General features: G+C 39.4%; 1 protein-coding gene across 4 annotated transcripts in view; it reads left to right on the forward strand.

The window, feature by feature from the left end:
• The window catches only part of ARNT (aryl hydrocarbon receptor nuclear translocator), an 80,390-nt gene that overhangs the window by 42,916 nt on the left and 25,443 nt on the right, over positions 1–12,031 (forward strand). For all 4 annotated transcript variants that reach the window (XM_058715865.1, XM_058715862.1, XM_058715864.1 and 1 more), the window contains exons 5-10: positions 807–851; positions 3,273–3,486; positions 7,825–8,038; positions 9,159–9,261; positions 10,959–11,024; positions 11,439–11,524. In XM_058715865.1, the coding sequence (XP_058571848.1) occupies positions 807–851; positions 3,273–3,486; positions 7,825–8,038; positions 9,159–9,261; positions 10,959–11,024; positions 11,439–11,524 (728 nt within the window). The remainder of the gene's footprint in view (positions 1–806; positions 852–3,272; positions 3,487–7,824; positions 8,039–9,158; positions 9,262–10,958; positions 11,025–11,438; positions 11,525–12,031) is intronic.

Genomic DNA, 12,031 nt, shown 5'->3' on the forward strand with positions numbered 1-12,031 from the left:
GAGGCCTGCCCTACCCGCCCCCCACCATGTCGGGCTCTGTGCTTGGGATTCTCTCTCTCTCTCTCTCTCTCTCTCTCTCTCTCTCTTTCCCTCCCTCCCTCCCCACCTCCCTCTCCCTCTTTTCTCCTCTCCCCACTACTTGTGCACGTACGCACTCTATTTCTCAAAATAAAAAAAAAATTAAAAAAGAAATTTACTATTTAATTATAAAATCAATGATATGGGATATCCCAGAAACCTAATTCTTAAGTTTTATTTATATAATTTCTCCAAAGAACCCTGTTTGCCTATTTTGTCTGTGAGTGCATGTGTATGCGTCTGTGTTACAGAGAGATTATATTTTGTGATCATTTGTGACAATGTGATATTCTCATCATGATTTACTCTTAGATTTTTTTTATTATAGAATAGCATATATGGATATCCTTTTATTTCCAAATTGGGAGCAGTGTGAGAATGGTCTTCCCTTGTTTGGTTCTTGTTCAAACTATATATCATTGGCCTCTACAGAGATTGGCAAAGTGCTTTCTGTGTTCAGACTATGTTTATTTATAATGAATATTGGCCTTGCTTTTATGTCAACCTTTGTCCTGTAAGTTAATTTTTCTTTATCCTAACAAATGACTTTTGTAGAGTTACAGGCAAGGTTCCTGTCCATATTTTAATGTTCCTTTCTCTGCATCTATTTTGTTCTATTTCCTTTTTCTTTTCCTTTCCCCTCTCCTTCTATCCACCCATCCATCTTTCTTTCTTTTTTTCTTTCTTTTTATTTTTATTTTAGCTTAGTTCATTAATTCTATTTTTAGGTCGGATGATGAGCAGAGCTCTGCGGATAAAGAGAGACTCGCCAGGTAGGAGAACAGTGTTTTCAGCATGATGAAGCAGATGCTGCTGCTTCTTCCTGTTTCTTACTCTGCTGTTTTCTTCCCCTTTCTCTTTGTGTTTTTACTTACCTGTGGCAAGAGAGGACAAGAGTTTTTGGAAGTTTGTGTGTAACAGGAACTTTGACTTCCCCAATCAGAAAGAGGGTGCTTTGAGGAATTTAAGTAACTGCTAATAATTTTATAGTTTTCTCTTTTCCTCATTATCTTAGCACTAAGTTTCACAGAATAAAAGTCTTTAGAAAGGAGGCAGCTGTACCAGGTGGTGCTTCAGCAGGGAAATAATCTTTTATCAGAAGACTCATAGGGGTGCCTGGGTGGCCCAGTCAAACATCCAACTTCGGCTCTGGTCGTGATCTCATGGTTCATGAGTTCAAGCTGACAGTGTGGAGCCTGCTTGGGATCCTCTGCCTGCCTCTGTCTTTCTTTCTCTCTTTTTCAAAAATAAATAAGCACTTGAGAAAAAAAAACACAAAGACTAATAAATATACCTGTGTTTGAAATTAGTGCCCAACATTTAGGCCTTAATATTTATTCCACACTTTTCTAGAAAGCACACCCTTATTTTCCTGTGTAGACTCACAGGCTAGATTACTGTGTCATAGCATTACAGCCTTGCTTTGGTGCTTGAATTTTTCATGGTTTCCCAGAAAAGTTTTAACAGCCTTGATGTGGTTATTGAAAAGGTCAGCCTTGGGGCACCTGGGTGGCTCAGTCGGTTGAGCGTCTAACTTCGGCTCAGGTCATGATCTCGTCCGTGAGTTTGAGCCCCACGTCGGGCTCTGTGCTGACAGCTTGGAGCCTGGAGCCTGCTTTGGATTCTGTGTCTCCCTCTCTCTCTGCCTCTCCCCCGCCCCCTCCTCATGCTCTGCCTCTCTCTCTGTCAAAAATAAACATTAAAAAAAAAAAAAGTCAGCCTTCTGGATTTCAGTGTTAGAAATCTGTCAGATTCTAGGAGGATGGGTGCTTTTAGTTTGAGAGTAGAATGTTTCTCAGGGATATTAACAAATATAGATCTATGTGGTGAGATCTTTTTGCCATTTAGAAAGGAGAGTCTAGAGTTGTCTTTGGAGATTGTTGTCAATAATGTAGAAATACTAGGATATTAATGTTGTACCCAAGTTTTTCTATTTTCTGGCTTCTGTGATTTGGGACCACTCAGTAGGAGATAGATCATTGATACCAACTTCATTCCCACCCCCCGCCCCAGTCTATCATTACTTTTTCACCTGGGCTACAAGCTCATTTTGTTGCCATTTCCTGCCAACTCTTTCACTCTTCAGAAAGCTGATTTGGCATGGTATGGTGGGAAGACCATTGCATTCATTGGGATTGAGTGCTGCCCTTGGGAAAGTCACTTACTTAACTGCTTAACCGCTTCTCATAAAGAGATCAGTTTATGTTAGATCAGTTGTTTTCTGTTTTCTTTTTTACACAAAGAACTTTTTTTAATAGAATCCTTAAGTGGTAATGGAAGTAAATAAAAAAGATAAAGCAAAGCTGCTCAAGTAGAAGCAGAAACGCAGCACGTTGTTTGGTTGTCTCTGAGGCTTTGTGGGGTTTCTCAGAAATCCACCGTGAGAACTACTGGATTATTTTTAACAATGATGAGATTCTCTCTTGATTTGAGGAAATCAGCATTGGAGATGTGATCCAACTTGTCTCTTTTCAGGCCTTTTCCTCCCCACTCCACTTTCACTCTCTGATTCATTTTGTTCCAACTGGGGACCCACAAAGGACCTCTGGTAGATATCTTAAAATCTCAGTGCACTGGCATGGCACCCGGATAGACACACTAGGACTTTGTGCATTAGTGAGACAAATAAAACTTCAAAATCTTCCAATTCTGCTTTCTAGTATTGAGAGTTAGAGAGAAGCTTAGAACAAGCAACATTTTATAGACCAAAGGAATCTATACTTTCAATTCTTGTATCAGTTGTTGGGCAACATACTTGTGTTGGAAAAAGCTGGTAATTTTGTTTTCAGCCTTAAAAAGTTGAATTAGTAAACATGGAATTAGCTAAGCAGAGATCACTTGTCTCTCAGGAACTAAAGTGAATAAAATCAACATTGACTTTCAGACTATAATTTCATAAAATATTTTATTGTTCTGATGAACAGGTAACTTGCAGAGGAAGTGAAGTTACCAGGAGATAGAATTGCTGGTATCTGCTTATTCTCTGTGTGCCTTGTTAACTTCTATTCCATTGCTCTGCATGAAGGTTGGCAGACGTGACTCTACCTTCTGAGATTTAAGCACTCCTAAATCTAAACACCATAGTTCTTTAGCAGCTCGCTTGGTATTTATATCACTGTCTCTGCTCTCAGATGGCCAGATGTGACCACCTGGGTGGAGCAACTCTCTCTCTCTCTCTCTCTCTCTCCATGCAGGGAGAATCACAGTGAAATTGAACGGCGGCGACGGAACAAGATGACAGCCTACATCACAGAACTGTCAGACATGGTGCCCACCTGTAGTGCCCTGGCTCGAAAACCAGACAAGCTAACCATCTTACGCATGGCAGTCTCTCACATGAAGTCCTTGCGAGGAACTGGAAATACATCCACTGATGGCACCTACAAGCCTTCGTTCCTCACTGATCAGGTCACTGGGCTGCACAACTCTGAGCAAGTCTAGAATCTGTTGAAAGTTTTGATCTTTTGGGGATAGATAACCATAATTCTATTTAGGGCCTTATATTGGGAGTCAGAGCAGAGCTGAGTCTGTAGACTGTTTAAAGTGCAAGAATTCAGCTGTCAAGGAAAAATTCAGACCGTGGGAAAGTAGTTTCAATTCCTGGCTATACATTCATTAGCACTGAAACAGTGAGAAGTACAGCAGACTTTTGCAAACTATTTGGCAAGCTTATAGGTATTTTAGATTTCACCCATGAATACAGCCTGTAAGGTGGAAAAAGAGTGGAACTGCAGGAAAAAGAGATGACTATGTCCATGGAACCAGCCCTCTTCATTGGCTTTAAGGTTTTAGAAGATGGAAAAAATCTAGTTCTTATTCCTGAAGCAGCGTTCAGTTTTAGTGATAAAAGGAATCTAACAAGGCAGTCATTGTTCCTTAGAGATGTACTATGGTGCATGTAATGAGAAAAATATAGAAGGTAAAAACATTTCCAGCCTTTCAGGAACTCAGTCTAAATATGAACATGTGAGTGGGTGGAAGTCAGTCTGAATATGACTATTTAAGTGGCTGGATACACACATAAGCGAAAAATGAGAGGAAAATGCATAGAGAAGAAATAAATTTTTAAAATACTTTTTAATAATTTGGGGCACCTGAGCGGTTCAGTCGGTTAAGCATAGGACTCTTGATTTCGGCTCAGGTCATGATCTCACGGTTCATGAGTTTGAGCCCCACATTGGGCTCTATGCTGACAGCTCAGAGCCTGCTTGGGATTTTCTCTCTCTCCCTCTCTCTTTGTCCTTATCCCGCTCATGTGCACTCTCTCTCAAAATAGATAAACACTAAAAAATTTTTTTTTTAATTATTGATAATTTATATGAGGCTAGATAAATATATACTGGAGGGATGGCGAAAGTGAATAGAATGACCTGGCCTGAGTGAGGATGGTCAGCAAGACTTCTTTTTTTTTTTTTTTTTTTTTTTTTTAAATTTTTTTTACATTTATTTATTTTTGATAGAGCATAAGTGGGGGAAGGGCAGAGAGAGAAGGAGACACAGAATCCGAAGCAGGCTCCACGCTCCGAGCTGTCAGCACAAAGCCTGACACGGGGCTCGAACTCCCAAACTTTGAGATCATGACCTGAGCCGAAGTCAGATATCCATCTGACTGAGCCACCCAGGCGCCCCTAGTCAGCAAGACTTCTAAGAGTAAGGAAGCCGTGTTCTGTTTCAGTGATTAAATATAACCCGTGGGGAAGGAGGGGGCACCTGGGTGGCTCAGTCAGTTGAGCATCCGACTTGGGCTTGGGTCATGACCTTGTGGTTTGTGAGTTCAAATCCCATGTAGGGCCCTGTGCTGACAACTCAGAGCCTGGAACCTGCTTCGGATTCGTTGTCTCCCTCTCTGACCCTCCCCCACTCTCTCTCTCTCTCTCTCTCTCTCTCCCCCCCTCTGTCTCTCTGTCTCTCTCTCAAAAATAAATAAACATTAAAAAAAGATTTTTTTTTTTTTTTTAAATTTTTTTTTTTTTTTTTCAACATTTTTTATTTATTTTTGGGACAGAGAGAGACAGAGCATGAACGGGGGAGGGGCAGAGAGAGAGGGAGACACAGAATCAGAAACAGGCTCCAGGCTCCGAGCCATCAGCCCAGAGCCTGACGCGGGGCTCGAACTCACGGACCGCGAGATCGTGACCTGGCTGAAGTCGGACGCCCAACCGACTGCGCCACCCAGGCGCCCCAAGATTTTTTTTTTTTTACTAACACAGTGGAGGTACCTGGGTGGCTCAGTCAGTTGAGCATCTGACTCTTGATTCTAGGGTCGTGGGATTGAGCCCTGTGTGGGGATCTGTGCTGAGCATGGAACCTCCTTGGAGCTCTCTTTCTCTCTACCTCTGCCCTTCTCCCCCACTTCCATGTACGTTCTGTCCCTCTCTGGCTCTCTCTAATGATAATAAAAAATAACCGTGTTTTTGCAGAAAAATTTGGAAAATACAAGAAGTATAAGGAAGAAAAATTGACCCATAATGTTACTCTTTTATTCAAAGGATTAGAAGGAAGAAATGTGGTTTGGAAGAAAGGAATAAGAATAGTGTTCCAGGGTGCCTGGGTAGCTCAGTCGGTTAAGCGTCTGACTTCAGCTCAGGTCATGATCTCACAGTCCATGAGTTCGAGCCCCGCGTCAGGCTCTGTGCTGACAGCTCAGAGCCTGGAGCCTGCTTCAGATTCTGTGTCTCCCTCTCTCTCTGCCCCTCCCCTGCTCATGCTGTGTCTCTGTCTGTCTCAAAAATAAATAAAAACATAATAAAAAAATAATTAAGAAAAAGAATAGTTTTCCAAGTAGGGATTGTCTGTATGATAGCACACATAGTATGGATTTTATATATATGTATTTTGGAATGGTTACTCAGTTTGTTCTAACAACAGGCATAGAGATACTGATTCAGTCGACTCCAGTCATGCACCTATTGTGAGTTAACCAAGTGTTTTTGTGCTATGAGAAAAATGAGATAAGAGATAAAGAGGAAAACAAAGAGATAAGAGATAGTCACTGGTGGGAAGAGGTAAATAAATAGATCACAATATAAACACACAATCAGTTCTATCCTAAAGGTACAGTATTAAGTCCTGTAGAAGTATAAACATGGGAGAGCAAGAGTAGGGGAATAGTATTGGGAGTAACCCAAGCAAATACCTGGTAAGAATGATTTGGTTATTCAAGGCAAATGAAGGAGCTTAGCAAGCCTTGGGAGATGATAATAGGTAGGCTGGGACCTGATGATCCAATATTTAGGTGTTACGTTACCAAATTTAGATATTAATTTTTAGGCAGTGGGAAGCCATAAAAAAATGTATGCATTTTAAAAAATTGTAGCATTTTAAGGCTGGGTTGGAGAGAATGAAAGCAGGGAGACCATTTCATTGATTTGGGGGTAAGATGACTAGGACAGTGATGTAGTATTGGAAATGGAAATGATAAAAGAGAGTTCTCACTAGAGCATAAGAGAGAGTAATTAGATTTTGAGTCTTGTAGCCTGAGAGGAAGGTGATACTGTTAATCAAAAAAGGAAATGCTAGGGGTGCCTGGGTGGCTCAGTGAGTTAAGCTGACTCTTGATTTCAGTTCAGGTCATGATCTTGTGGTTTGTGAGATCCAGCCCCGAGTTGGAGAACTTTGATTCTGTCTCTCTCCCTGCCTCTCCCCCTGCCTCTCCCCACTTTCGCATGCTCTCTTTCACTTAGAAAATAAATAAATTAAAAAACAAATGCTAGAAGAGCACAGAGGATTGTTCTTTGGAGGGGGAGATAATGATATGTTTTGAGATGTTGAAATTGAATTGCTGATACAGTGTCTAAGAGGAAATGTTTAACAGATAGTTGGAATTCAGGAATTCAGGTCTGCTTAAAGCTAAAGAAGAAAAGTTTAGGCAAGTCTAAAGATGTAGATTTGGGTATCATTTCATAGCACGGAGGAGTGGATATGATTTCTCAGAGAGTATGGTATAAATAGAGAAGAGAACTTAAGATATAACTTAGGAAATACCTATACTTGAACAAAGAGAAGGGAGTCTGAAGCAGAGAAGGGACATTTAGAAGTGCAGCAAAAGTTGGAAGATGGTGTTGTAGAAGCTAGAAGAAAATAAAACTTAAAAGGATAGAGTGGACAACGTTAACAGATTCTGCAGAAGACATCAAGTAATATGATAAAGACCCAGGAAAGAGGACTTGAATTGGCAGTTAGGACATTGATAACCTGCTGGAAACAACATGAACGGTTTAGAGTGAAGATTGTAGTGTGATTGAGAAATAATTGAAAGATAAGAGAATGGAGCCAGTGAATATAACATTTTTCTTAACATAAACTTGGCACTGAAAAGGAGATCATTTGGGCAAAGTTGAGGAAAAATTTGCATGGAATTGAGAAAACTTGATCATGTTTATAGATCTGAGGGGAAAGAGAGTGAAAATGAACATATTTGTAGAGCAAGATCGTAAAAAGAGACCAAAGGGGGTGAAATCAAGAACTCAGTTACTGTTAGTGGTGAGCTTTCTTACTCCCCATCTTAAGTCCTGAGATTGAGGAGGAGGTGGATACTGACACAGAGAGGATGAAGAAATAATTGATAAGGAAAAGCTGTCGTGAAGGCACTTACACTTAGGTTGCAAAACTGTGACTATGGATCAGGCAGGAGCCAGCAATTGCTTCTGGAGAGAGAAATCAGTCATGTACTATCTTATTCTTTCCATGAATAATACTTGGCTTTTAAGAGTTCAGTATTAACTTGTATTTCTCTTCTTTGAACAGGAACTCAAACATTTGATCTTGGAGGCAGCAGATGGCTTTCTGTTCATTGTCTCATGTGAGACAGGTCGGGTGGTTTATGTCTCTGACTCAGTGACCCCTGTTTTGAACCAGCCTCAGTCTGAATGGTTTGGTAGCACACTCTATGATCAGGTGCATCCAGATGACGTGGACAAACTTCGTGAGCAGCTTTCCACTTCGGAAAATGCCCTGACAGGTGTGAATTATGTGGATGGAAAATGAATGGGAAGTCCTTTTTTTTCTGAAACAGAAGAGGTGTTTTAGCTCAATGTTTGTTGAATCTGGCAAGGCTTCTAGAATTTTCTCCTTTAATGAATATGGTCAGTTTTTTCTATCTACATGGAGATAATATAATTTGTAGCTTATCTTTAGAAAATGTTTCTTTAATGATAGGACACATATAGAAGTTTAATTTTAATGTAAATAAAACAGTAAGTTAAAACCAAATCTAATAAACTTTTTTTTTTTCATTCTAAAAGAATTAATTGCTTCATGTTTCTGTCTTAATTTGTATGGGTAATTACCTGGTATTTTTTTCTACCTGTTTGTGCCTCTCTTTGGCTTTATACTGGGTTCTATGATAATAGATTTTTATTTTAGAGATGTTATCCATATAAGTTTTTACTTTTTACTTTTTTTTTTTTTTTTTGGTTGTATTTGTACTATTTTTCCGTTTTATTCCCTCCCCCACTCCCCCACAACCCCGTTTTAATGCTGTTCAGTCCTGTTGCCAGAGTTTGGCTATAGGAAACACAAGTGCTCCTTAAGCAACTCTGGAAAAAAAATTAAAGTGGAAGCAGATCTAAACTGGTATTTAAAATACAAGAAAGCCTACTATGGTTAAATTAATGTTGTTTTAGTTTTCCCTTCTTTTAGGTTTTTATGGATTTTATTTTTCTAGTTCTTTTCCCCCAAAAGTTGCCATTTGTTTCTAGTTTCTCTGGAAACAGATATGTGTTTCTATAGCATATAAAAATATGTTTTTAAATAATGACATTCCCTCAGTGTGCATGTGTACATGCTTGTGTATAAGCTTTTCCTTATGTTCTTGTTAACCTTTTGCTTACCAACAGTACTTTCCACTCCTACTTTCCTTCCTTGCACAAGGTTATCTCCAGTGGTGGCTTTGAACTTAAGTATAAGATTCATTGATGCGAATTGAGCTATTTTAGACTTGAAAAAAATCCGTCCCCTCCTTGTTATAAGCAAGGAGATTGGAGGGAATGATTAGGATACTTACCTTTGCCTCCAGTGTCTCTCCTGCTTTCCCCCTCGTACAAGAACACACTCCATACTGCTCTTCATTCTTTTTTCAGGGCGTATCCTTGATCTGAAGACTGGAACAGTGAAAAAGGAAGGCCAGCAGTCTTCCATGAGGATGTGTATGGGCTCAAGGAGATCATTTATTTGCCGTATGAGGTAAGTGTCAGGCTGCGGACTGTGATTTGACACAGGAATAGTAGCAGAGGGTTTGATTTCTGGTTAGAGGAGTTAAACTTTTAAATCCAAGCTCTAGTTGGATTAAATTTAAGTGTTACCACATGGGTTGTAACAGAATAACGTGTTTGATAAGGAAACTAAATTTTAATGAACTCCTCCTGTGCCAGACATTATGCTAGGAAGTTTATTGCTATAGTCTCATTTCCCACATCTGTCCTTCAGAGTCGAATTCATGGTACCTATTTTGTTGTTAAAAAGAAAAAAAAAGGACTCAAAAAATTAACTTCCCAGAATTACATAGATAATGCCTGATATAGGATTTTATTTTATTTTTATTTATTTTTTAAATGTTTACTTACTTATTTTTGAGAGAGAGAGAAAGAGAGAGTCAGAGAGAGGGAGGCAGAGAACCCGAAGCAGACTCAGCACTGTCAGCACAGAGCCTGATGTATGGCTCAAACTCACGAACTGTGACATCATGACCTGTGCTGAAGTCAGACATTTAACCGATTGGGCCACCCAGGCACCCCAGGATTTTATTTTAATCCACAGTAATTGGATTCCAAAACCTATATTTTTTCCCCAGTACGTCACAAGACAACATCCATGTACTCATGTCATTGCTGCATTTTTCTTTTTTTCATAAAATGTTGATACTTAATTATGTCTTTCTGTTAGTATTTAGTGTTTATAAATTATACATTGTAGTATTGTGAAGAAAGTATGGTGGTACATTCTACACAGGTAGAAAAGATCTCTCTTAAAATTACAAAATAAATTCAGGTTGTATAATAGAAACTTACTAATTTATACCATCTACTAAGGATGCTTATTAGAAATGATGAGTAGGATATTCAGAAAGGTTTCCTGAGAGATTTACAGAATTGAATATTATGTGGCTTAGTGGTTTAGAATAACTTCTGGAACTAGATTACTGGATTTCCCACTTAGTATCTTCTGGGACCTTGAGCAGATTACAGGACTACTTTGTGTTGTGATTTCGTCTAATGGAATTATATTAATATCAACCTCATAAAGTTATTTTGAGGATGAGATGAATAAATATATGTAAAGATGCTTAGAATAGTGTGTGGTACATATTAAACTCTATATAAGTTTTACCTATTATTATTTTAAAGAAACGAGAGAAGGAAAGTGGAGAGGGTGGGAGAGAATGTCCCAGTATGTGGACATGGCCTACGTAGAGACATAGGCAGAAGCAAGAGAAATAATAAGGATATGTAGCAAATAGATTGGGATGTGGTATAGAACAGGAGTCTGCAAACCACAACTCTTTATTTGCAAATAAAGCCATATAAGAACATAGCATGTGCATCTGTTTATGTATTGTCTGTGGCTGTTTTCATGCCCTAATGGCAGAGTTGACTAGTTGCAACAGATTTTATGGTCCACGAAAGCTGAAATATTTACCATCTGGTCCTTTACACAAAAAGTATTCTGGCCCCAGTGTAGAGAATTTCTGCATTTGAAGAGTATGTGGAACATTTTGAACTTCAGATTCTGGGCTCAGTTACAAGTTTTAGAAATACCAAACCTGGTTCATTTATCCTTCTGTGTTTCATTGTATCCAGAGCCTGTTATCTGGCTGTTAACGGATGAAAAGTTCTTTAATAGCACAGCGTAATTGCTTTTAATGTCTCCGTTCCTTAAAACAGGTGTGGCAATAGCTCTGTAGACCCCGTCTCCATGAATAGACTGAGCTTTGTGAGGAACAGATGCAGGTGAGATCCTAAACAACGAAGAACCAAAGGGATGGCCAAATTCCTGTAGAGATCATCACTTTTTAAACTATCTTACTGTGTGTAGTACTTCCTTCAGCAGCCCTTACCTTCATCCCTCATTTCCCAGTTACTTAATTTTCTGGCAATATTTTCCTGACCTTCTGCAGCATCTTTTGCTCATCTTGTTTTAAAGAAGTGGCCCTACCACTTTACCAACTTTCTTTCTGCTGTAATACCTTTTGGTTGCTTTATTTTGGCAAGGCTCAGAAATATGGTGGTCACTTTGGGGTGGAAGAGGCCAAAAAGTGACCACTTTTCTAAACATCCAAGAGCCTAAAGTTAAAGGTACTAAACCAGCATTGCCTTTTAAATGTTACTGGGTAGTTTTTCTCCTCACACATGTACTTCTTCTAGGAACGGACTTGGCTCTGTGAAGGATGGGGAACCTCATTTTGTGGTGGTCCACTGCACAGGCTATATCAAGGCCTGGCCCCCAGCAGGTAGGGAAGTTGGATTTCTTCCGTGGTGCAGCAGGATTGTCACAGAGTCTGAGAAAGTTAGCTCTAGCATTTGTCATGTACCTGGTACATGGTATGTACTGTGGTATAAACTATAAGAAAACACGAAAGAAAAAGCAGATAGACTTCTGCTCCTCCTTTATAGTCCAGTTGGGGAGATGGATTACTCAGACTGGAAAATGACTCAATGTTGGCTGTGTCACAGAATGCAATTTTAAATGTGCAGATTCATAATAATATATACTGAATACCTATTTTCTAAGTATTTGTGTGCAAAGAAGCAGTTGGCATTGAATGTAGTTAATTTGAGAAAGCTACATAAAGTAGAAGCACGACTTTGAGGGAAAAGAGGGAAATGGCTTGATTGTAGTAATTTACAAATGGGATATTCTCTGTAAAGGCTTTAAATCAGGATGTGAGCAGAGTAGCTTTACTAGAACTGGAAGTCAAACAGGGAATGTGAGAAGGGTGGTTGGGGTGCAGGGGTCA

This window comes from Neofelis nebulosa, chromosome 2 (assembly GCF_028018385.1).
Source record: "Neofelis nebulosa isolate mNeoNeb1 chromosome 2, mNeoNeb1.pri, whole genome shotgun sequence".
In the NCBI taxonomy this organism is placed as follows: Eukaryota; Metazoa; Chordata; class Mammalia; order Carnivora; family Felidae; genus Neofelis; species Neofelis nebulosa.